General features: G+C 56.1%; 2 protein-coding genes across 2 annotated transcripts in view; both read right to left on the bottom strand.

The window, feature by feature from the left end:
- Positions 1-379, bottom strand: part of Rexo1 (RNA exonuclease 1 homolog) — a 29,235-nt gene extending 28,856 nt beyond the window's left edge. The window contains exon 1 of the mRNA XM_048341726.1: positions 87-379. Coding sequence (XP_048197683.1) covers positions 87-243 — 157 coding nt within the window. The 5' untranslated portion in view covers positions 244-379. The remainder of the gene's footprint in view (positions 1-86) is intronic.
- A 5,187-nt stretch (positions 380-5,566) lies between these two features.
- Positions 5,567-16,594, bottom strand: Klf16 (Kruppel like factor 16). The gene is made up of 2 exons (XM_048341725.1): positions 15,962-16,594; positions 5,567-7,571 (listed from the first exon to the last, which is right to left on the bottom strand). Exons 1-2 carry the CDS (start codon positions 16,407-16,409, stop codon positions 7,270-7,272), a joined length of 750 nt encoding a protein of 249 aa, XP_048197682.1. The 5' UTR covers positions 16,410-16,594; the 3' UTR covers positions 5,567-7,269.
- Between the last annotated feature and the right edge of the window lie 7,089 nt (positions 16,595-23,683).

Genomic DNA, 23,683 nt, shown 5'->3' with positions numbered 1-23,683 from the left:
GCGGGGAGCCGGGACGTGGATGAACGTGGTGTTGGGAGCCCGGACCTGAGCGGGGAGCGGAGACCCGGAGGTCGAACAGGCATTACCTGCTGCGGGGGGCGCCGCTCCACCGCCGCCGGGCGCACCGGGGACCCGGGCCCCGCGGTGCCGGAAGTGGCAATAAGGTCGCCGGCAGGACCCCCCGGGCGCCCCTGCCCAATATGGACAGTCGATAGCCCGGAAGAAGCCAGTGGAGCGTAGCATGGTTCGTCCCGCGAAGGGGCCCTGGCCCGGAGCCGCCCGGGCCCCCGGGCCCCCACCCTCCCCTCACTGACGCCTCACTCGCCGCCGCCCGCGCCTCTCGGACCCCACCACCGCCATCTTGCTCCGAGGCCCCCGGAAGCTCCCGGGACGCTGTCGCAAGGGACTCCGGGAAGGGCTGCCCGCGGCGCGCCTGTTCAGAATACCTTGATTCCGCGGGGCCGCGGTGAACGGTAAAACCAGAAGCTCGAACATGAGAAGGCTCGGGATTCCCTGCGTATGGCCTCCCGAGGCTCTTAAAGGTACTGACAAGGGCATTTTGCTAGTATCTTGAATGCCGGTGCAGGTTCCTGTGGTGCCTGGACTGTCTAAGACGCGCCTGACCAAAAAAAAAAAAGACCCTGAGGCCTGTTGTGGTCATTTGCATGTCATTTGCATTTCAGAGCTCTAAAGCGCCTCCTAGAGGACGAAGTGAGTCCTGTAGTCGGTATTAGCTCTGTTGTACCTACCAAGATAGACCCATGCGCACGGTTCACGACCTGAGGCTTGGGTGTTGGTGGCTCACACTTGTAATCCTAGCTACCCAGGAGACTGAGATCTAAGGATCACGGTTCAAAGCCAGCCGGGACAGGTATGTCCTTTAAGATTTCTTAACTCCAGAGCGCAGAGCGGTTTGGTCGTTCGTTGGGATACTGTCGTCCCTGAGCTTGCCAACTGCACCTCTTCACTGAGGACCACCAGCGGCTTTGGGTGAGAGAAAATGGCTCGAACCAAGCCGACTGCTCGTAAATCCACCGGTGGGAAGGCCCCGCGCAAGCAGCTGGCCACCACCAAGGCTGCCCGGAAAAGCGCGCCCTCTACCGGCGGGGTGAAGAAGCCCCATCGCTACAGGCCCGGCACTGTGGCTCTTCGAGAGATTCGTCGTTAACAGAAATCCACTGAGCTGCTCATCCGGAAGCTGCCTTTCCAGAGGTTGGTGAGAGAGATCGCTCAGGATTTTAAGACAGACCTGAGGTATCAGAGTGCTGCCATCGGTGCGCTTCAGGAGGCTAGTGAAGCATACCTGGGGGGTTTGTTTGAAGATACCAATCTGTGTGCCATCCACACCAAGAGAGTGTCACCATCGTGCCCAAAGACATCCAGTTGGCTCGCCGGATACGGGGAGAGAGAGCTTAAGTGAAGGCAGTTTTTATGGCGTTTTGTAGTAAATTCTGTAAAAAAAAAAAAAAAAAAAAAAAGATTTCTTAACTCCAGCTAAGCAGTAAAAAGCCAGAAGTGAGGGTGTGGGTAGAGCACCAGCCTTGATCTGAAAAGCCAAGGGACTGCATTCAGGCCCTGAGTTCAAGCCCCAGTACCAACACACACACACACACACCATGAATTGCCAGTTGCCATCAAGCTCATCAGACTGGAGGGGCCTAAGGACCAGGACCCTTGACTCTCAGAGGACCCAGCCAAGTACAGAATCCACAATATGGGACAATTGAATGAAGTAATGAATTCCAAACCAATGAACCTATCTTCTACTCAGTGAGCCTCTAACTCAATAGGGAAAAGACTGGAGTAAATGCCTTATAACTAGGGAGCAGCTTGAAAAACAACAACAACAACAACAACACAGAATTCTTGCTTGTTGCCAGTGGCTCACACCTATAATCCTAAACTGCTCAGGAGGCTGAGATTTGAGGATTGCAATTCAAAGCTAGCCCAGAAAGAAAAGTCCTTGAGTCTCTTACCTCCAATTAACCACCAATAAAGCTAGAAGTGGACCTGTGGCTCAAGTGATAGATTACTAGCCTTGAGCAAAAAGGCTCAGGGACTGTGCCTACTCCCTGAGTTCAAGCCCTAACACTATCACACATACAAAATCTTGCAGATACCAGGGTTTAAACTCAGAGCCTTGTAATTGTCTTTTCTCTATCCATTCTACCTCTTGACCCACCCTTCCAGCCCAGCTTTTTGCTGGTTATTTTGAAGATGGGAGTCTCAGACTTCTCTGCCTCATCTGGCTTTGAACCACTATCTCCAAGATCTCAATAACTCAGATTGCAGGATTTCCTCCTCTTTCTTTTCTTTTTGGGGTGTGTGTTATTGGGGTTTGAACTCAAAGCTTTGTGCTTGTTAGGCAAGAGCTTTAACACTTGAACCACACATTCCCCACTACTTGAGATTGGGTCTCCCGTCTATGCTCACATTATGGATTACATTACAATCCTCCTGTTCACTGCCCCCTCTTAGGTGGAATGATAGGCATGAATCACATAGAACAGCTTATTTGTGTGTGTGTGTGTGTGTGTGTGTGTGTGTGTGTGTGTGTGTGTGTGTGTGTGCCCTGGGGCTTTAATTCAGAGCCTAGGCTCTGTCCCTGGTCTATCTGTGCTCTCTTTATGTGGTGCTGAGGAATTGAACCGAGGGCTACATGCATGCTAGACAAGCACTCTACTTCTAAGCCACATTCCCAGACCTGTAATCAAATTTTTTTTTTCCAGTCCTGGGCTTGGACTCAGGGCCTGAGCACTGTCCTTGGCTTCTTTTTTGCTCAAGGCTAGCACTCTGCCACTTGAGTCACAGCGCCACTTCTGGCCATTTTCTGTATATGTGGTGCTGGGGAATCAAACCCAGGGCCTCATGTATGTGAGGCAAGCCATCTTGCCACTAGGCCATATCCCCAGCCCAACCTGTAATCATTTTATTTTGTGCCAGTTCTGGGGTCTGGACTCAGGGACTGGGTGCTGTCCCTGAGCTTTTTTGTGCTCAAGACTAGCTCTTCACCACTTGAGCACAGCTCCACTTTCAGCCTTTTTGGTAGTTAATTGCAGATAAAAGTCTCACAGACTTTCTTGCCCTGGCTGGCTTTGAATGGCGAACCTCAGATCTCAGCCTCTTGATTAGGATTATAGGCATGAGCCACCAGCGCCTGTCTTGTTGGGATTTTGTTTGTTTGTTTCTGGGGCTCTCCTCCAACCAGCAGGAATCCTCCTGATTTCTATCTCTGGTTAGAGTCACAGCTACTGTGCCTGGACTGTGGGGCAAAGGAAGAGAACTGACTTGGTACTCATGTGTGTCCTCTGGTGGCTGCTGTGGGAAGGACAGGTGATTGGGATTGAGGTGGACTACACTGGTCCAGGTGAGAAGTGGTGAGGCAATACCAAGTGATGGTTCTTTGTATTTTTTTGAAAGTTTGAAATGAGGTTTGAACTCATGACAGAGATTGGAACCCAAGGCCTTGAACTGGCCAGAAGTCCCTCTACCGCCTGAACCATGCCCTCAGCCCCAAGTGGGAGCCCTGAAAATTGAGGACAGGCTAGGGCTGTGACTCAGAGCACTTTCCTAGCCATGTCAGATCACCACAAATACACAGGAAGAGATGAATGATTTGTAAGACAGATCTATACACATGTATTGATATTTTATTTTTGTGCTGGTCCTAGAGGTTGAACTCAGAACTTGGGCACTGTCCTTGGACTTTTAATTCAGCAAATTTTACTTCTGCGGAAGTAAGCAAACCTCAAGCTCTTTTGCCCAAGGTTAGTACTTTACCACTTGAGCCACAACTCCACTTCCAGCTTTTTTTTTGGTTAACTGACATTAAGAGTTTCATGGACTTTCCTGCCTGAGCAGAAACAAACCTCAATCTTCAGACCTTAGCCTCCTGAGTAGCTAGGATTACAGGCATGAGCCACATGCACCCAATTTGTATGTTTTATACACATACATTTATATTTGCAGGCCTTGATGGCATTTTCGGGATAGAGAACACCCAAGGGCATTTCCTAATGAACTCCATGTGGGAGGCAAACCAGAGTCTATCTAGGAAGACCCAGGGAATCTGTGCTCAGTGGGCTGAGTTGGGGGATGACTGTCAGTTTAAGGTGTGTGTGTGTGTGTGTGAGAGAGAGAGGGGGGGGGGACATGGGGTCTGGAGTTGAGAGGGAGGCTGAACGGAGTCTGGACATGCAGGGGTCGAACTTGAATGGGTTTTGGAGGAGTGGGGATAGAACCTGTCGCACATAAGACCTGGGACTGCACGTGGAGAGCACCCAGATTGAGTCGGGAGCCCCAGGGGCTACACCAGAGTGGTATTTCCAGCCCCTGTGAGGGCTAAAAACCTGAGGAGAGCATCTCTCAAAGACACTAAGGGGTGTAGACTGTACATTCCAGGAATTGCAAGAAGCTCTAGAGGAGGCCAAAAGGCAGGGATCGCGGCTGGCTGGCGAGGAAGAGGTATAAAAGAAGCAAATAATGCTGGAGCTATAGGGACACGCTAGCCAGCGAGGTTGTGCTCAAGTAAGCAGTTAGACCCCCAAAAGTCCAGGGAGCGCGGTCAGCAGGGCTGAGCCGGCGCGGACTGCGCAGTATCAGGAGCTGCCACCAGGTGGCGGGGCTAAGCCTCCACCGGCGAGACAGGGGGGAGGGGAGGGCAGGTGAGTGGAGGCGACTCCGCCCCCGTCCCCGCCCCTCGGGGACTAGGGGACCCTGGAGACCTGAAACCTGTTCCTTAGGAAAGGACTCCAGACTCACCCCCCTTCTGCTGCTTCGCATGCACGCCCGATCCGCCCCGGCCCTCCCTTCCCAACTGGAAGGTAGCCCACAGTCAGTGCTCAGTAGGTGAGCCCGGGAGGGCCGAGGGGAAGGGCGAGCTAAGGGGCTGCGGGGGGGCCCCTCCGGGGAGGCGTGTGCTGCACCCGTGCGGAATCCCGGGGCGCCCCCCCACACACTCCCCACAGCCCCCTCCTGGCGCCGGGAGGGGGCGGGCGGCAGGCCCCCCTCCCCGCACCGAGTCGCCGCGCCTCCGTTGCTAGGCGACGGGCGTCTGGCGGGCGGGGGCGCGGCTGCGCGAGGCGTGGGTGAGGACGCCGAGCTCGTGCGCGCGGCTGTGGGCAGCCCCCTCCCCGCGCCTCGGCGCCCGGGTGACATTTCGTGTTGCCAAGGGGCCCGGGGAAGACAGGCCTGCCCTGCTCCCCTGCCTGCCTCCGTTTCCCCCCCCCCCCAGCCCCCCCAGGAAACTGCTGCAGGAGACTTCAGGACCTTGTGCTAGTGGGTGGAACTCGAGGGCACCGTGGAGCCCCTCCTGGGGAACAAACCACACCAGACACAGAGAGGCAGGGTTTACAAAAGGGTCCTTTTTAATTAAATACAAGAGGGAGGCAGGGAGGGTGGGGGAGGCACACCACCCACAGACAGCTTTCTCCCCAGCCACCCTGCAGAGAGGCCACCTCTAAGTGGCTGGAACCAGGTCCCTGAGACCATCAGCTCCTGTCTTTCCAGGCCTACCCCCTCTCCCCAACCCCTGCACAGGAGATAGGGATACCTGGAAATTCTCCTTCCCTCCTCCTCAGGACAGGCACCAGCCAGGCTGGGACCAAGCAAGACACATTCAAAGACAAAGAAACCAGGGCCCCAGCCCCCCACCCACCATACAGACTAAGGCATCTCACTAACGCTGCCAGAGAAGAGTTAGTGGGCAGACAAGACCAGGGAACCCTGCAGGACACGCAGAAGAGAAGCCCAGGGCAGAGGCTGAACAGGGTGCACCCTTCGAGCCCAGCTCCAGAAGGGCATCCCCAACCTCCCCCTGACCGGGACTACAGGGTTCCATCCCTGGATCGGGCCAGGGCTGGGGCTGGATCCAGGCAGAGGTGACATCATCCCAAACCCCCAATGGAGTATCAGGAAGTTCTGGGACAAATAGGGTGCCAAAAATCTCCTGTAGCCAATGGGGGGAGGGAGGAAGCGTTGTTTGACGGGACCTTTCTGTCTCAGACAGGGTGAGGGTCCTCAGGCCCAATGTCAAAAGGAAACCCAAGCCACAGCAGGAAGACACGGGAGAGGACCCCATAGATTACCCACCCTCCCCTCCTTCTGATTGGGGACCCTCCCCCACACTCATACCCCCTGAGGATGATGGACTTACCCCCACCCCCACCCTCCCAGAGGGAGAGACGGATGCCTGAAAAAATATTCTATCCCGTCCAAAAAAACGAGCTTCCAGGAGGCTGCATAGTCTCCCTACCAGTCCTGGGGTCCGGGTCCGCCCCTTCCTGGCACCCAGAAGCCTGGGAAGGAGAGGGGCAGGATGGTGCCTGCCAGCCCTCCAGGACCCTACGGCCCACCTGCAGGGCTTTGGGTCTGGCCCAATGCAATGGCCACCAGGGTCCTCTTCAAGATTGTCTATCACACAGTACCACCAAGGCCAAATTCAGGAGCCCTACCCAGGTAGGAGCTAAGAGGCTGGATCATAACGCCAGCCACCCACAGTCTCACGCAAATACATACCCAGGGATGGGCGCAAAGCCCCCAACCAGCAGAGAGGGAGGAAAATAAATAAACACTCCCCTGCCCCTAAAATGAGTGGAAATGCTCTTTGGAAGGACTTTTAACCCCCCCAGCCCAAGTCTCCCAAGTAGGGCCTAGAGCCCTCTGGAAACCCAACCCTCCCATCCCATCCCTGGGTCCTGAATGCTGGGTGGTGCCTCCAAGGGGGGCGGGCCTATGGACACCTGAGATTGAGTACCCAAGTGAGGGGTGCCTAGGCTACACCCCCCATTTCCCTGAACATCTCCAATGGCTTTCGGTGGGGTAGGAGTGGGCAGGGGGCCCATGGGAACCAGGGTTCCTCTATGGCTCTGTGCATACTGTGTCCTACCCTTGAGGGAGCAATGGGGGGAGGGGAGGGGCTGAGGACAAGCAGTGGATGGGGAAAATCCCCCTGGTCCCACCTCCACTCCCACTCCTAGGGGAAGACGTGGTGAGAGAGTCCCCCGGTGCCCACCCGGATCCCTGTAGAGGGTTTGGGAAGAGTTAAGAATCATGGCTATTTACAGACAGCCCCAGACCACCTCCCAGGCTGGGTGGACTCAGGTCCAGTCTCAGGGCCCCCCCCCCCTTGCTTTCTTGAGGTGGGTGGAGGCAAGGCTAGGGCTCCCTACTGGTTCCCACCATAGGGCCTGTGAGATGTGTTCTCCTGTTGCTGGTGGCTCCCTGCCGAGGCCTAGCAGGGGAGCCACACAAGGCAGGAAGACCAGGGCCCTACAGGCCTGCGGGAGCTGGGCTGGGCACCGGGCTGGGCACAGGACTGCTAGCCAGGCTGCAGGGCAGTGAGTCGCTGGGCGAGATGCTGCGAGCCCCTGGGCGTCGAAGCAGTTCCGGACGGAAACCAGGGTGTCGGCGGGCATGCTTGGTCAGGTGGTCACTTCGGGTGAACCGCTTGGTACACAGCGGGCAGGGAAAGCGCTTCTCGCCGGTGTGCGTCCGGTGGTGGCGGGCCAGCTCATCAGAGCGTGCAAACTTCTTGTCGCAGCCTGGCCAGTCACAGGCGAAGGGGCGTTCACCTGGGCAGAGGACAGAAAGTGGTCAGTGCATTAGCGCAGGAGAAGGCAAGGGAATTCCCATTTGCTCCCAAACATCTGCATTTCCTGAGTCTTTCTTAGGGCCCATCCACGGCTGGAGGGATCCAACAAGAACACCCAAGTGACCTTTTCCCTCTGTGTCCCAAGAATGTTCCTGTGAGCTGTCCTTCTTGCCGTATCTGGAGAACCTGGACTGCAGGGGTAACCCTGCCACCTCCACAGTATTAGGAAGGGCCCCCTTTAGCATTCTGGTGCATTCAGCAAAGCCATTCTCTGTTCCCACCCCTGTGGGGTATTATAGAGCATCCCAGGTGTCCACAATTCCCAAACCCCTCCTCTTCTACATGACCATGCAGGGGCGCAGGAGAGTGGTAGACTTCCTCCACAGTCCCCGGAAGGCCTCCTCCAAGAGTCACAGCCCCTCCCCTGCAGGCCACCCGTAGCCCTTCCAAGACCCAGGTGTGTCAGCCCATGCCCAAGGCTCTCCAGGAGCAGGGAAGAGGGAAAGGTGGCAGGAACCTCCGCCCAAAGGGACCAGGGGCAGGTCACCAAGGGGGGGAGGGAAGGCAGGACCCGAGCAGGGAGGGGGGGGGGAAGATAAGGACCCGGGAGGGGGCGTGGCCTAGCCACCCGGGCTCTCCGAGCCTCCACCAGGCAGATGGCGCGGGGCAGGGGCGGGTCGCCATCTAGCCACTTCCTCCGCAGGGCCCTCCCACCGCAGGCCGCCCTCGGCCTCGCCCATCCTTTCCCGGACCAGCCGTCGTCGTCGTCGTCGGTGTCCCATCTCGGCGGGTGCGAGTGTGTATGTGTGTGTGTGTTTGTGTGTCCCTGATTACACTCTCCAGACTCCAGTCTGCCCAGGCCCTCAGACCAATTCTGGCCTCCCTTGGGGGGAGGGGGGGCGCCGTGACATGCACCCGAAGAGCCCCAGGCTTCGGAACCGTGGGCCAGGGACCCAGGACCCTGGAATCCCCAGGCCTTTGCTCTCGTGAGGCCCAGGGTTTTTCAAGGGTAGGGTGGGCACAGGGTTTGGACCCTGGAGCCGAGGGGTCCAGGCACACCGCATGATGCCTGCCCCTTGTGACACAGGATGGAGCAGGAAGAAGGCAGAGGACAGGAAACAGGTCACCAGTGCCCTCAAGGCCTAGTCTCAGGGGAACCAGAGCAGGAACAGGGTGGTTTTCACCTCAAGCAGGCCCAGGTGACCCACATTGAGTCCAAGAAGATGCCCACTGATTTGTTTCGGGTACACATACCCTGCAGAACTTTACAGGCGGGTTTTTTGTTGTTGTTTTGTTTTGTTTTTAGCCAGTCCTGGGGGCTTGAACTCAGGGCCTGAGCACTGTCCCTAAGCCTCTTTGTGCTTAAGACTAGTGCTCTACCACTTGAGCCGCCCAGCTCAACTTCCGGCTTGGGGGGTGCTTAACTGAGATAAGAATCTCATGGACTTTCCGGCCTGAGCTGGCTTCCTACTGTGGTCCTCAGATCTCAGCCTCTAGAGGAGCTAGGATTACAGGTGTGAACAGAGAGGAGGGCCTTTTAAGGAAAGACAAAAAAAAAAAAATCCCAGAACCCATGCTGAGAAGTGCGGGAGACTAGTAGGCAGTAGGAGACTATAGTTTAGAATGGCACTGGGGGGAGGGGGTGATCTGATGACGTCTCAACTCTAAACAGCTCAGGGCTCCCCAGGGAAAAGAGCTCAGGGAGGGGAGGGGGTGGGGCCAGGGTGAGGACACCTGCCACCACCCAGCCAGGAAGAAGCCGGAAGAAAACCTCCCTTCCCCCACACCATCTTCCTCCCCAGCCACACCTGACACCCTGGTATATATAGGAAGGTGGGGAGCAGAACCCAGAAAGCCCCTTCCAGGGTGGCATCTCCTGGGGGTGCCTGTGGGCTGTGCTCACACTTGAAGGACCCACACAGGTCCTAGAAGGCTAGGTAGGACCTCACATAGCTGCGGGGGAGAGGGGTGAAGCTAGTGTCGCCTCCTCCACACCCTACGTCTCCCCTAAACAATCCAGGAGGAAGTATATCAGCAGGAGGAGAAATGATCCCAGTGGGTCCGTGCTGAATGAGTGAAAGCAGCCCCAGAAGGGACCTTCACACAGATGATACAGCTGTGGTTGGGGGTGGGGGGGGGCTCATTATGAGAGAGCTTTGAAGCAGACCCCAAGAGAGAGCTTTGAAGCAGACCCCAAGATGGGGAGAGCAATGCTCTGGGGGCATGCAGTCCTGTCACCAGAGGGTGGAGTGGGTAGAGGCCAGATTGGAAAAGGGACATCCCATAGCTCATTCACCCCCAGAAATTGGCTCCCTTCCCCTTTTGGGGAGCCCAGGGGCCCGTCCCTACCTCTCAACCCTCCAAATCCCCTCTGCCTAGTGCAGGTTGCTGAGGAAGCCAAGTGTAGCCAGCACTAGCCCACCTGGGCAGAAGGCACCCGGCGGCTGGGAACACAGCTGCCCCACGTAGCTTAGCTCAGCAGTGCCACGGGGGACATCCGGCAGTCCTAGCCAGCCCTGCCCCTCCTACCCCCCCACCACCGGCCCAGGGTCACCTCCCGGGCTGGGCTCCTGCTGGCCCCTCGCTCCCTCTCCCTTGTTCAGTGGTTGGGGCCTGCAAACGTGCACACGTGGGTGGCAGTATGCTGGAGTGCAGCTTCCCACACCCACAATGTTGGGCACATGCCTGGCCCGACCCTACCAGTCTCTCAGTCCACTTGCAGGGTTAATGGAGGGGAGGGGGTGGGGTAGGGGGGTGCACAGTGCTGAGTCCAGCAAGACTCTCCAGGTGCAGCTACCAGGTGGGGTCAACGGCAAGCAGGGCCGTGTAGGCGGGGCCCTGGTGGACTTGATCCTCTGAGTCAGGCAGGGCCAGGGGCTGGGGCCAATCCAGGTCACTAGGGGCCATATAGGCTCAGAAACTTGGAGGTCCTTATCTTCTGCAAACTGGCTCCAGCCCCTCCCCCCAGAGGGGATCCTGCAAGTGGTATGTCAGGGGGCAAGGACCTGGTTCCTAATCTCCTGAGCCTGGCACTGGAATGAGGAGGGCACTGGGGGCATGGATAAGAAGCCTCCCCCCACGCAAGAGTGGCTCACGCCTGTCATCCTAGCTACTCGGGAGGCTGAGATCCAAGATTAACGGTTCAAAGCCAGCCCAGGCAGGAAAGTCTGAGAGACAATTATCCCCAATTAACTACCCAAATACCAGAAATGGAACTATGACTCAAAATATTTGAATGCTAAGCCTTGAACAAAAAAGCTCAGGAACAGTGCCCAGGCCCTGAATTCAAGCTCCAGGACCTGGCACACATAGAAAATAAAGAAAGGAAAAGAAACCTCCCCCAAGCCAGGTTCAGGTGGTTCATGCCTGTAATCCTAGCTACTCAGGAGGTTGAGACCTGAGGATCACATTGGAGGCCAGCTGAGGCAGGAAAAGTCTTTGAGACTCTCATCTCCAATTAACCATCAAAAAGCTGGAAATGGGGGGCTGGGAATATGGCCTAGTGGTAAAGTGCTCACCTCAAATACATGAAGCCTTGGGTTCGATTCCTCAGCACCACATATATAGAAAGAAGCGGAAGTGGTTCAAGTGAGCAAAGAGAGAGTCAGGGACAGTGCTCACACAGAGTTCAAGCCCCACGACTGGCAAAAAAATAAAAAATAAAAAATAAAAAAAAGCTGGAAGTGGAGCTGTGTGTGACCTAAGCAGTAGAGCACTAGCCTTGAGCACAAAAGCTCAGGGATAGCACTCAGGCGGAGTTCAAGCTCCAGGTCCAATACAAAAAAAGAAAGAGAGAGAGAGAAAAAAGGAACAGGGCAGAACCTCCCAGAGGTTGGACTGCAGCTGCAGCTGAGAGGGGTGAGCAAAGGGACCCTCACTCACCCAGGGGAGGGGCAGGGGATCCTATAAAGTGGCCTCCTAAACAAGAAAACCGGTGACACTATGGTCAAGGGAATGACCTTCTAAAGGCCAGCCTATGGGTATCACTTGGTCTGGAATTCCAACTGGTCTCAGTCTACCCTGACCTAACAACGTCAGGCTTCCTCTTTACCATCACTTCACTGTTCCCACCAAAGAATTGTAGGCAGGCACATTCTTGAGTGGTCTCAAACCCTCACCTAACTGCCTGTCCTATCACCCTCAGAAACCTCTGCCAACTCCGGGCTCCTATTCCTAAGCCTGTGCCAACAGCCGGGACTTACATACCCAATGTATACACTTCTGGTCACCCCTTCTCTGCTCAGCATCATCCTTAGACAACCTGTCTCCCCTAAATCCACTGGTGATCCCGACACCTCCTGTGCCCTGTTTGCATCTCTGTGAACAGAGAGCAGGAGCTGAGTTCCCAGCTTAATGTGTATCCAGGCAGACAATCTCCAGGCCTGGCCCAGCAAGAGCTAAGGACCCCTGTGCACTCAAGTGGGAGGGGCTACTTCTCCATTTCAGTAAGGGCCAGGCTTCGTGGTCACTCTCCATCTTCCTCTCAGGGGTAAAAGGTACCCTTCATGCTTCCCAAGGAATACGCAGGCTCTACAAACCCAGTGACCTACTCAGCCCAGCCTGCCTTCCCCGGGAGACCAGCTCCTTAGCTGGTATCATTCACCAACTCCTGGCCCATCTGGGTCACTTTTATCAGGGAGCCTGGGTGGGGGTTATTTATCACCAGGGCAATATTGGAGAGCTCTCCCCTCCTACTAGCTGGAGTTTGAGCTAGTCCAAACTGCTGTGCCTTGGAAAAGGTTGAGGTGGGAGTCCCTGGGCACCCACTAGAGGTGAAATACCACCACATCAGGCCTAGCATTTGCCCACCCCGCCAGTTCCCATCTGACCCTAAGAGAGATCAAATCTCTGCCTCACCCTGCCGACCCCTCAGGCTGGTCATATGAAAATTGGGGCTATGGCAGCCTCCTCCCTCCCTCCTTCCTAAACCACACTCCACCCTCTGCCCTCTCTTGTCCTAATCCCTTCTCCATAAACGGATTTGCCTCGGCAAAGCCCCCACCCTTGGGATTAAACACAGCTCTTGGGCCTGGCTGCTTCGTTTCGCCCTTCCAAACCTGCTGGTACCTCTGCAGGGGAACACCGGGCCCTGGCTGGCTTCAAGTCCGCCTGAGGGGCCTTAGTAGGAACCGTGCTCTCACCAGTCACCCTCCCTTCCCCATCCCCAGTTCCCAGGGACCCGACAAGGACGGGTTCTGTCCCCCGCAGGATGCTACTCATCCCTGGCACACAGCGAGTGTTGTTTCTCAGATTAAGTAAACAAGATTTTTCAGAGAATAACGTAGCTAGGGGTGATCTTTCAGTCGGCCATGGGGCACTGGACAATGTCGGGAGACATGTGTGGCTGTTACCACACCTCAGGGTGCTCTTGCCACGAAATGGAGGCCAGAGAGGCTGCTCAGCACCCTGCAGGGCCCCACCAGAGAACTGGGGCCCCAAAGGGTCAGTGTCCAGAGGAGACCCTCAGATCAACAGACCTTTTCTGGATCTGAGCTGGAGGAGGGGGGGCGGGAACAGGAAACATGAAGGAGTCCAAGACAGCCAAGGGTCCATGCCCGATTGCATTGGGCACTTGGGGGGGTCTAAGGGGCCTGCCAGGGATGGAAGGAGGTATGGAGAACAGTCGGCAGCCAGCCTCTTCTACGTTTCCGCCCCCGCCCCAAGGCTGGCTCTCTTCCAGTATCCATGGCAACGGCGTCAACATCTCTCACAGCCTCCAAAGTCCTTCCCTCCCCACTCAGGGGTACTCAGCAGGGCAAAGGGCCATAGGCCAGGTTCTACCCACTGTCTACATGTCCTACCCGGGAAGGGGGAACTTCCATTTCCTCCAGGCCTCCTCATCTCAAGTCTCCTCTGTCCTAGGGAGCTGAGCCGGACTGCTGTTCCTCCAACACAGAGAAAGTTCTCAATCAGAGGGGATGGGTGGGTGGAATGAGGGTTGCTTCCCATCAAAGGTCTTAGGGGATGGTTCTACAAACAGCTGTTCCAAGGCCTACAGTCACCAGCTGGTGAACTCAGCTGGCCTTGGAACCCCCAGAACAAAGGTGGCCTTCCCTGGATCCCAAAATGGAAAATACATGCCACTTTTCCCTCCCTGGCAAAGGGAGACCCTGATAAAAAGCCATCAGGCATTTAAGTGTCCCTAATGCCACCAAGAAATGAAATTAAAGGTGCCAGGCAGGGTCCAGTGGTGCTCTCCTAGTCCCCAAGTGGTTATAATTTAAAAGAGGCTTTCTGGATAGAGGGCCCAGACTCATGGAATCTATGCAGGGAGAAGACTCTGCCCGCCCTGCAGAAGACACCCAGTGTTGCTTTTAATCATCTTCGCCCAGCCCTAAACACCTCCATCATTCTCTACCAGCCAGTTTCCCATCACCACACAGGGGCAATGCTGCTCAATCCCAAAATCTAGCCAGGATTCCTCCCTTCCCCCACTGGTTCAGGAGCACTGTGGCCATCATCCCATCCTAAAGGACAGGGAAGCCTCTTAGTACTTCCAAAACTGCAGGAGTGGGCCTGGCTTCCCCTTCACCCAACCCAGAATGTCTGGTAAAAAAAGAAAAAAGGCTGGGAATGTGGCTTAGCAGTAGAGTGCTTGTCTAGCATGCATGAAAGCCCTGGGTTCAATTCCTCAGCACCACATAAACAGAAAAGGCTGGAAGTGGTGCTGTGGCTCAAGAGGCAGAGTGCTTAGCCTTGAGCAAAAAGAAGCCAGGGACAGCGCTCAGGCCCTGAGTTCAAGGCCCAGAACTGGCCCGCGCTCGCTCTCTCGTGCACGCTCCTACTCTCTCTCTCAATGGGGAGGGTGCTCTGACCATGAACAAACCAGTCATTCGCTGCAGCCAGCAGGTTAAGACTTGGGCAAATGACAAAGTTGGGAGTCCCTCTCAGCAGGCTCTCACTTCACCCTCTGGCTGATCAGACTGGCAAACTCAAAGGAAACAAGCCAGGGCACTCCTGCACCCCAATCAGCCAAGGCACCTTCTCCCTTTTGCTGCCCCAAAATATCTCTCCTGTGGAGATAAGCTTGCACTCAAAACCTCAGCAGAGGGTGGTGCATCCTGGAAATGCACCCCCAGCCCAACACATGCCTTGTCCAGCTGGTCTCTAAGGCAGCAGAGCCTGCAAGGCCCAATGAGGGTTTGTGGAGAGTAGAAAACAGACCCCATCCGTGACCACCGCTCAAGGGACCTCCTACCCTCCAGCCCTAGTCCACCTGGAGGTAGAGGCCCGGCAGGGTGCCTTGTGTTGCCCACAGGGCCATCCCAGCTTCCAAGCACTCTCTCCCAGTGTCACAATGGGAACCTGGACCAAGCCAGTCACCGCGCCCGATTCCCCGAGCGATCCCCACCACTATCCCAAGGAGGCAATCCTACTCCCTTTAAAGAAATGTGGGTGGAAACCTTAGGCTGGTAAGTCCCCATCCATCCCGGAGCCAGCCCCAAAACTTGAGACCAGACAGACACACCTGCCCTGCTCGCCTGCATTTGCCAGAGTGGGTGACCTCTCCTACAGAGGGACCCAGGTTAGTCGCGGAGGCCCACCTTCCCGTAGCTCATCCAAATTTCCAGACAGGTGGGGGAAACTCAGGGAAGAGAGGGTTAGCAGAGGAGCTGAGAAGGCACAGTTGATCAGCGCGCATTGGGCAAAGGGGTTCCCCTGGCCACCCCGGGGCTCGATAGGGAGAGAAACTCTGGGATGGCCCCCTTCGACCTTGCGGACCTTCGTGGACCCCTCACCAGATGTGTGGGGGCGTGCCAAACACCCTAGAGAAACTTGTGGCAAATCCCTTTTTCCTCAATGCTACTCCACTCCAGACTCAGGCCCCAAACCGCGCGGTCCTAACCGCGCCCTCCACCTCTTTGAAACGCACAGAACGGAAACTAAACGTGCCGGTCACCCCATACCTTGGCCCGGCGACAAGTTACCCTCGGAGGGGGGGGGAAGGATTCGTGAAGACCCTCCTCCCTCTTCAGATAAGGAAACTGAGGCGGGGGGGGGGAGGGCCGAGAGGAACCTCAGAGGCCGGATGCGCGGACCAGCCAGACCAACACGCAAAACATAGAAAGAAACACGAAGCAAAGCCCCAAGAACGCGACAGCGCCCGCTGGAGCCCACCGCGCTCGGCGCCCGGAGCGGCCCGGAGCCCAGGTCCCGGCCGCCCTCCTCTCGCCGCCCGACCGCGTGGCCGCCACGCCCCCCCTCCGAGCTCGCCCCACCCACCGAGGCCCCGCCTTCCCGGCCGGCGCGGCGGCAGCCCGGGCGCGCCCCCCTCCCCGCCTCCCACGCGCCACGCAGTTTCGGGGTCCCAGCGGGGGAGGGGGTGCAAGAGGTCGACCCCACACTGTACAGGATCACTGCCTGGCTCACCTGTGTGCGTCCGCAGGTGCGACTTTAGGTGCGAAGACTTATAGTAGGCTTTGGCGCAGCCTGGGAAAGGACAGCGGTGGCTCTTGGCGGCGGCCGCGGGCGCGGCGCCGGGGGCGCGGCCCGAGGACGGGGACGAGGCGACCGAGGAAGACGAGGCGGGCGAGGCGCCCCCCGGGGCGGCACCCGGCCCACCGCGCAGGTCGGCCAGGATGCTGGCGGCCAGCAGGTGGGGCGCGGCAGCTCCCGTGCCGGAGGTGGCGGGGGTCGGCGGCGGCGCCCCCGGGGTCCCGGGCGGGGCGGCCTCCCGGCGTGCCGACCGCACATCCAGGCCAGCAGTGGGGCCCGCGCCCTCGGGACCGGGCCGCCCGCGGTGCACTACAGCACCAGAGGAGATGGCCATGAGCACGTCGGCAGCAAAGTAATCCACGCACGCCACGGCTGCCGACATGCCGGGCAAGGGCGCGCGGCTCGGGCGCAGCGGGCGGAACGGAGGCGGTGGGAGCGGCACCCGTCCGGCCGGCAGTGGCTGCTCGAATGCTGGAGGTGGAGGAGGAGGAGGAGGAGGCGGCCGGGCGCGCGCCGCCGCCACCGCCCGCGCTTGGCCCGCCCCGCCCCGCCTGACGCGCCCTGACGCACCGGAGCCCGCGGGGGTGGCCAAGGCCCGCCCCGCCCGGAGGACGCCCCCTCGGGGCTCCGCGGCCACGCCCCCCGCCGGGCGCGCCCTTCACCGCCCTGAGAGCCGCGGGCGGCCGCCGGGGGCGGAGCTCCGGCCCCAGGAGCCCGCCCCCTCCCCCAGCGCACCCACTCGCGCGTCGGGGAGGGCTCAAGGTCTCCCGCCCCGATCGCGCCCTTTCTACGCTAAAGCGCGAGCCCCGCCCCATTTCGATACGCGGCCCCTTGCCCTTTCGGGAGCACTCACTCCCTCCCCAGGCCACGGCTCGAGGCGGGCGGGCGGAGCTGGCCGGCATTTAGGCACGCCCCTCTTCCCCAGCGCGCTCCGCCCGCCTCCAGAGCGCCCCTCCTCCCGGGGCGCCCCACGCCTCCTCCCGGCGCGGGCCCCGCCCCTTGCAGGCGCGCCCACCCCACGCCCGGGCGCGCGGCTGGCGGGAGCCGGCCCCCTCCCCGAACGCTTCCCTCTCAGTCCCGGGCGCGCTCCCGTTCGCGTTGGGCGGGGTAGGGGGGGGGGCCGGCTGGGATCCGCACGTGGCCGGGATGGGGGTGCGGAAGCGGCTGGCCCCGCCCCCAGGCCACGTGCGCGACCCTCACCTCCCCCCCCCTTCAGCCTGGGGCCCCGAATTTACCTCGCAGCTTGGCACCCTTCTGCCCAATTCTCAAAGCTTCTCAAGACTCTCGCTTTTAACGAGCCTCCCCAATCTAAGAACTGGGTGTCCCTCCGCGGGACCGGTGAGAGTGGGAAGCCCCTCCCAGCTGACCAAGCCCTTCGTTCCTCTCACTGCTCCCGGGTTACTAGAGTGCTGCCCCCACGTCTGGAAATGGACGGGGTTGGAGACGGGGTGGGCGAGGCTGAAAAGGAAGGGCCCCGCCCGGAGTACCTCAACTAGCTAGATCCTCCTCGACCTTCTGGGACCCGGGACCCTTGTTTCCCTGCTCCAGCTTGGACCCTTTGGACTGGAAAGGAGAAATATGAGTCTAGACCTCGGGATGCCTCCAAGGACCACAGAGCCAAATTCTGAAATAACGGTGAGGAAGCTGGGCACACCGATGGCTGGGTGCCTCAGACCCGCAGGCCCCAGGCGGCGGGCCCGTAGAAATGGGAGGCCAGGCTCCCGCCCCTTCCTAGCTCCCGCCGGGCAAAGAAGGCAGTGCAGTGGCCGGCGCTGCCTCCAGGGGGCGGAGCGCTTAGGCAGCTGGGGCCGGGATTCGACAGTCACTGCCTGAAATGGACATTGCCCTTGGCACTATCCTGGAATTCTAATTTACCTTTAGGCACCCATGGGTACTTGTCCCAAGTTCCCCTCTCCCCTAAGTCCCACGGTACTTGATGATGCCACCTCTTCCTCTGACAGAGACTGAACCCTCAGGTCCCCAGCAACTCCTGCTACACATACATCAGTGGCCAAAAAAGGGGTATGGCACACTGCCCTACTATGTAACTGTACCATTTTTGCACAACACCTTGTCAAAAAAAAACTTCTTTAATTAATAAATTACAAAAAAGGGGGGGATACGGGAGATACGGCCCAACCATGCACAAACACCTGCACCCCCCTCCTTGGGCTTTGAAGCCCAGGGATCATGTGGCCTTTGGCAGTCTGCATTCTTGCCTGACTAGGCCTCCACTTCCTTTGAAGATTCAAGGTGTTGGTCCATTGGATCACCCCCATCTATAGGAATTTCAGTGCTCCTCTGTCACTGTGGCTGGGACAAGGTGCCTAATGCGTTCTCTCACAGATCTGGCCAGGTACCTGTGCAGGAAGCTGGAAGAAGCCCAGGCCTTTCGTTTCTCCTTTGGAGACCAAGATTCTGACCTGGAAGGGCTCACAGTCTGGGAGGGGCAAGTAAGGCAAGGCTGGCAGGGGCTTGGATTTGAATTTGCATTTGACAAATGTGCTGCTCAAAGTTGAAGGCAACCCCCCCCCCGCCCCGCCCAGAAAAGCCCAGGGGTAAAGGGGGAGATTCTGGAGGACACACCTGCTCTCCAGAGACAGAAGTGAACCAGCCATGCCAACCAACATGCCCTAAGGAGATGACTACTTCCAGTCCCCATCAGAGCTTAATCCTGTGGCCCATAGCATCTGTTAAGTCCTGTAGTTGTGCTGGGCAGCAGCACCATGCAGCCCACATTTCCCTTAGGTTTGCTTACCCCAATCTCCAGGAACATACAGGCAACTGGCACATGTAGCCTGCAGCATCCCACCACACACTACCTGTGTTATGCCCTCATCACTGTGACCCTTAGGGAGCTGTGAAGTTGAGGCTGGAGAACCACAAGCAGCCACATATGTTTACAGCTCAGAGTGGCCAAAGGCTCTCTGAAAAATACTTAGCTTGTACCTATGCTCAGCACAGGGCTGAGCACTTGCCTGGGCTCCCTCAGGGGTAAGTGGAGATCACCTCTGTCCTTCCCCAATAGCACCCATGTAGGGGAGAGGACATGCAGAGCTTGGTAGGGGACAAGCAGCCTCTAGATGTTGCTGGTGTGGTCTGTCAAGACCATGCCTCATTCTAGAGGGGTCTGAGAGGTTTCCTAGGGTACAGATAAACACAGAGGTTATACCTAAGGAAGTAATCCAAAATTGGCTTCCCAAGATAAGTGGCTGGGGAACCCACTAGGCCATCAGAGTGAGTATTGAAGCCAGGTAAAGGTGGCTGAGAGCGGATCATCTTTTGAAGCCAGCCCAGGGAAGGTAAGTCTATGAAATTCTTATCTCTGATCAACTCCCCCACCCCACACACAAAAAAAGCCAGAAGTGGAGCTGTGGTTCAAGTGGTAAAGCATTAGCCTTGAGCAAAATAGCTCAAAGACCCTGAGTTCAAAAAGCCTAGACCCTGAGTTCAAGCCCCAAGACCACAAAAAAAAAAAGAAAAAAAAGTATTGAGGGTGGCATGGGATGCGGTCCCTCTGACAAGATGTGAAGAGTGCTAGGGCTATCCTTTTCCAAACTATCACATCTGATTATGAGAAGACAAGCCAAACCTGGGTTAGTGCACCTTTTATGAAACACTGGCCAGCCTCAAGGTGGCCAAGTTGGAGAAAGACAGACCAAGAAAATATGTTAAACTCTCAATAAGAACCAGATTTTAACACACTCAAGAAAACCTGAGGCGGGCTGGGAATATGGCCCAGTGGTAGAGTGCTTGCCTCATAAACATGAAGCCCTGGGTTGGATTCCTCAACACCACATATTTAGAAAAGGCCAGAACTGGCGCTGTGGCTCAAGTTAGCAGAGTGCTAGCCTTGAGTAAAAGAAAGCCAAGGACAGCGCTCAGGCCCTGAGTTCAAGCCCCAGGACTGGCAAAAAAAAAAAAAATCTAAAGCATGAAAAGTGAGTGTGAGGTGGGGCCTTTTAAGTAAGAGTTACATGGGCAGCACTGGTCCACAGTACACTGGGAGGCTTTAGAAGCTTCTAGTCCAGCTTATCAGAGCCCTCCCACCTTGCTTTCTGAAGTTCCAGAGGCAGACAGATCCTGGTCTGCTCATACCTGTAATCCTAGCTACTCAGAAGGCTGACATCTGAGGATCACACTTCAAAGCCAGCCCAGGCAGGAAAGTCTGTGAGACTTTTTTTTTTTTTTTTTTTTTTTTGGCCAGTTCTGGGCCTTGGACTCAGGGCCTGAGCACTGTCCCTGGCTTCTTCTTGCTTAAGGCTAGCACTCTACCACTTGAGCCACAGTGCCACTTCTGGCCATTTTCTGTATATGTGGTGCTGGGGAATCGAACCCAGGGCCTCATGTATACGAGGCAAGCACTCTTGCCACTAGGCCATATCCCCAACCCCTCTTGCCACTAGGCCATATCCCCAACCCCTCTGTGAGACTCTTATCTTGAATAAACTACTCAAAAAAAAAAAAAAGCCTATAATTCTAGCTACTCAGCATGCTGAGATCTAAGGATCATGATTCAAAGCCAGCCTGGGCAGAAAAGTCCGTGAGACTCATATCCAATTAACTACTAGAAAACCAGAAGTAGTGCTGTGGCTTACATTGTAGAGTGCTAACTATGAGCTGAAGAGCCCAGGGACAGTGCCCAGACCCAGAGTTCAAGCCCTATGACCAAAAACAAACAAACTGCCCATGCTGGTGGACAGACTTCAGATTCTTAGGTAAAGAAAGAAACTTTTCACCACATGCCCCACTTGCTCTGCAGTCTTTTTTCACCTGTCTCCATGGGCAGTTCCTACATGGTGACACTTGCCCATCTGTTAACAGCCAACTATGGACAGCCACTCAGAGGGTATCCTAGAAGAGTACCTAGCTCTACCACCATCCAGCATCCCTGGATCCCAGGCTTTCTGTGTTCCCCACCCCTCAACACATATGACCATCCAATAGATGTATTGTCTTAGTGACGAGGCTTAGTTAAATTGAGGCACACTGTGTATTATATAACTGGCAACTTGGGCTGGGAAGGTGGCTTAGTGGTAAGTAGAATGCTTGCCTAGAATGCATGAAGCCCTGGGTTTGATTCCTCAGCACCACAACAACAAAAAAAGCCAGAAGCGGTACTGTGGCTCAAGTGGTAGAGTGCTAGCCTTGTGCACAGAGAGGCTCAGGGACAAGAGTCCAGGCCCTGAGTTCAAGCCCCAGGACTGGCACAAAACAAAACAAAAAAACCTGGTAACTTACCCCCATATAGTAGTTCTATGCTAGACATTAAATTATGTACTATGGTCTGGATGTGACTCCATGCAGAGGAGGGCAAGTAGCTGAGATCAGGAGGGAACAAAGGACACAGGCTCAGGCAGGTGGGGTGCTTGTACTCCCCCTTTGGGGCTTATACTCCAGGTCTGAGAATTAAGCAAGGTAACAGTATAGCCCAGGAGTCTTGCAGGGAGGGTCCTTTGGACTCTACCTCATACTAGGAACTCTCAAGGGGAGAGGCGGGCCAACAGCTCCCTGCCTATGCTAACAGCCTCAGAGTCCAGGAAGCAAGGGACTCAACACCATCCAGATTGCCAGCAAACTGCAAAAGGGATTTTACTGGCAGCGCTGAAAATGACACACAAGGGTGAGCCTTTGAGCAGCCTCTGCAGTCCCCCCCCACCCACCCAGTCTTGTGAAGGTGTTGAAAAGTCCAAGACCTCTTCCATGCTGTCAAGGCCAGATGGAAAGGGACTTCATTAGGCCCATAGATGAAGAGATTGTGTGTGTGTGTGTGTACATGCATGCATGCACAGGCTTGAACTCAGGGCCTGGGCCTCTTCTTGAGCTTTGTTTCACTCAAGAGTAGTGCTTTAAGGGCTGGGGATATGGCCTAGTGGCAAGAGTGCCTGCCTCATATACATGAGGCCCTGGGTTCGATTCCCCAGCACCACATATACAGAAAATGGCCAGAAGTGGCGCTGTGGCTCAAGCGGCAGAGTGCTAGCCTTGAGCAAAAAAAAGAAGCCAGGGACAGTGCTCAGGCCCTGAGTCCAAGCCCCAGGACTGGCCAAAAAAAAAGAGTAGTGCTTTAAGCCACATCTTCCACTTCCATCTTTTTGCTAGTTAATTGGAGATAAGAGGCTCACAGAGTTTTCTGCCTGAGCTGGCTTAGAACTTCCACCTTCAGATCTTCAGCCTCCTATGTATCTAAGATTACAGGTGTGAGCTACCCGCACTGGACTAGATGAAGACATTCTTAGGACACCCTGTTGGGAGCACTTGGCTGGAATCCCCTACCCAGGACTCGGCTTCTGATCTCCCCTGGACAAGCGTGGCTCCAGTCTACTCCATGACTCCCTGGAGCTAGGTGCTGGGGCAGTCAGATACTACAGAGCCAGCACACCATGTCTCTATTTCACTTTCTTCCAAGCCATCTGTGCTGACATGGTAGGGTACACCCAGTCCTGTAGAACCTGACCAAGGTCTGTCTTGGGGACAGTGAGGATGGTGCCTCCAGCATCTCAGAGTTGTTGTGAAGAACAGCCTGGCCAGAGGCAGCATCCGGAACAGGAAGGAGAGGCTGGGTTGGCCCCAGTGGCATGAGTGTTGGGCCCCGGCTGCCCGGTGTCTGACCTCCAGGGGGGCCCCAGGTGAACAGTGACCAGTGCCTCCCTGGGGGGCACACATCTATCTCCAGCCAAGTGTTCAGTGCCCTAAGCAGGAGTATGGAGACAGGAGGCAGCACTGCCATAGGAGCCTTGTCTCAGGGGCCAGTCCTCAGAGACAGGGGGCTTGTGGGGCAGGTCCCTCCAACCAAGTATCACCGGAGGACAGTGTCCTGAATTTTTATTAATTAATTTATTTAGCAGGTCCTGGGGCTTGAACTTGGCCTGAACACTATCCCTGAACAGGTAGTGCTACAGCTCAAGGGGTAGAGTGCTAACCTTGAACAAAAGAAGCTCAGGGACCTGGATATTGAAATATGCCTGCCTACCTGATCTAGGGAAGGGAAAGAAAAATGAGGGTGTAAGATATCACAAGAAATGTATTCACTGCCCCCCCCTTTTTTTTTGCCAGTCCTGGGCCTTGAACTCAAGGCCTGAGCACTGTCCCTGGCTTCTTTTTGCTCAAGGCTAGTACTCTGCCACTTGAGCCACAGCGCCACTTCTGGCCGTTTTCTGTATATGTGGTGCTGGGGAATTGAACCCAGGGCCTCAGGTATACGAGGCAAGCACTCTTGCCACTAGGCCATATCCCCAGCCCCTATTCACTGCCTTATTATGTAACTGTACCTCCTTTGCACAACACCTTGTCAATAAAATTTAATTAAAAAAAAAAAAGCTCAGGGACAGTGCCCAGGCCCTGAGTTCAAGCCTGGGAACTGGAAAAAGAAAGTTATCACTCATGTAAGCCAGGTGCTGGTGGCTCACACTTGTCATTTTAGCTACCCAAGAGGTAAATTTTGAGGATCATGATTCAAAGCTAGCTAGGAAAAAAATGTTCCTGAGACTCTTATCTCCACCTATCAGCAAAAAGCCAGAAATAGAGGAGGTAAATGATACTTCTACCACAACTTGATCTATAAATCTAAGCAATTTTCATTGAAAGAAAGAGAGGGAAAAAGGGAAGGAGGAATGGAAAGCAAGATGAACTTACATGATGTTCATGTGAAAAAAG

Source organism: Perognathus longimembris, chromosome 3 (genome assembly GCF_023159225.1).
Source record: "Perognathus longimembris pacificus isolate PPM17 chromosome 3, ASM2315922v1, whole genome shotgun sequence".
NCBI lineage: Eukaryota > Metazoa > Chordata > Mammalia > Rodentia > Heteromyidae > Perognathus > Perognathus longimembris.
Note: the sequence above shows the minus strand (reverse complement) of the source record. Positions and strands in the feature narration are given on the sequence as shown.

What these genes read in the sequence shown, in the direction of transcription:
- Klf16 (XM_048341725.1), bottom strand. Translation starts at nt 16,409, where the DNA reads ATGTCGGCAGCCGTGGCGTGCGTGGATTACTTTGCTGCCGACGTGCTC. An exon ending in GCACCTGCGGACGCACACAG is followed by an intron (nt 7,572 to 15,961) that starts GTGAGCCAGGCA and finishes TCCTCTGCCCAG; the next exon opens with GTGAACGCCCCTTCGCCTGT.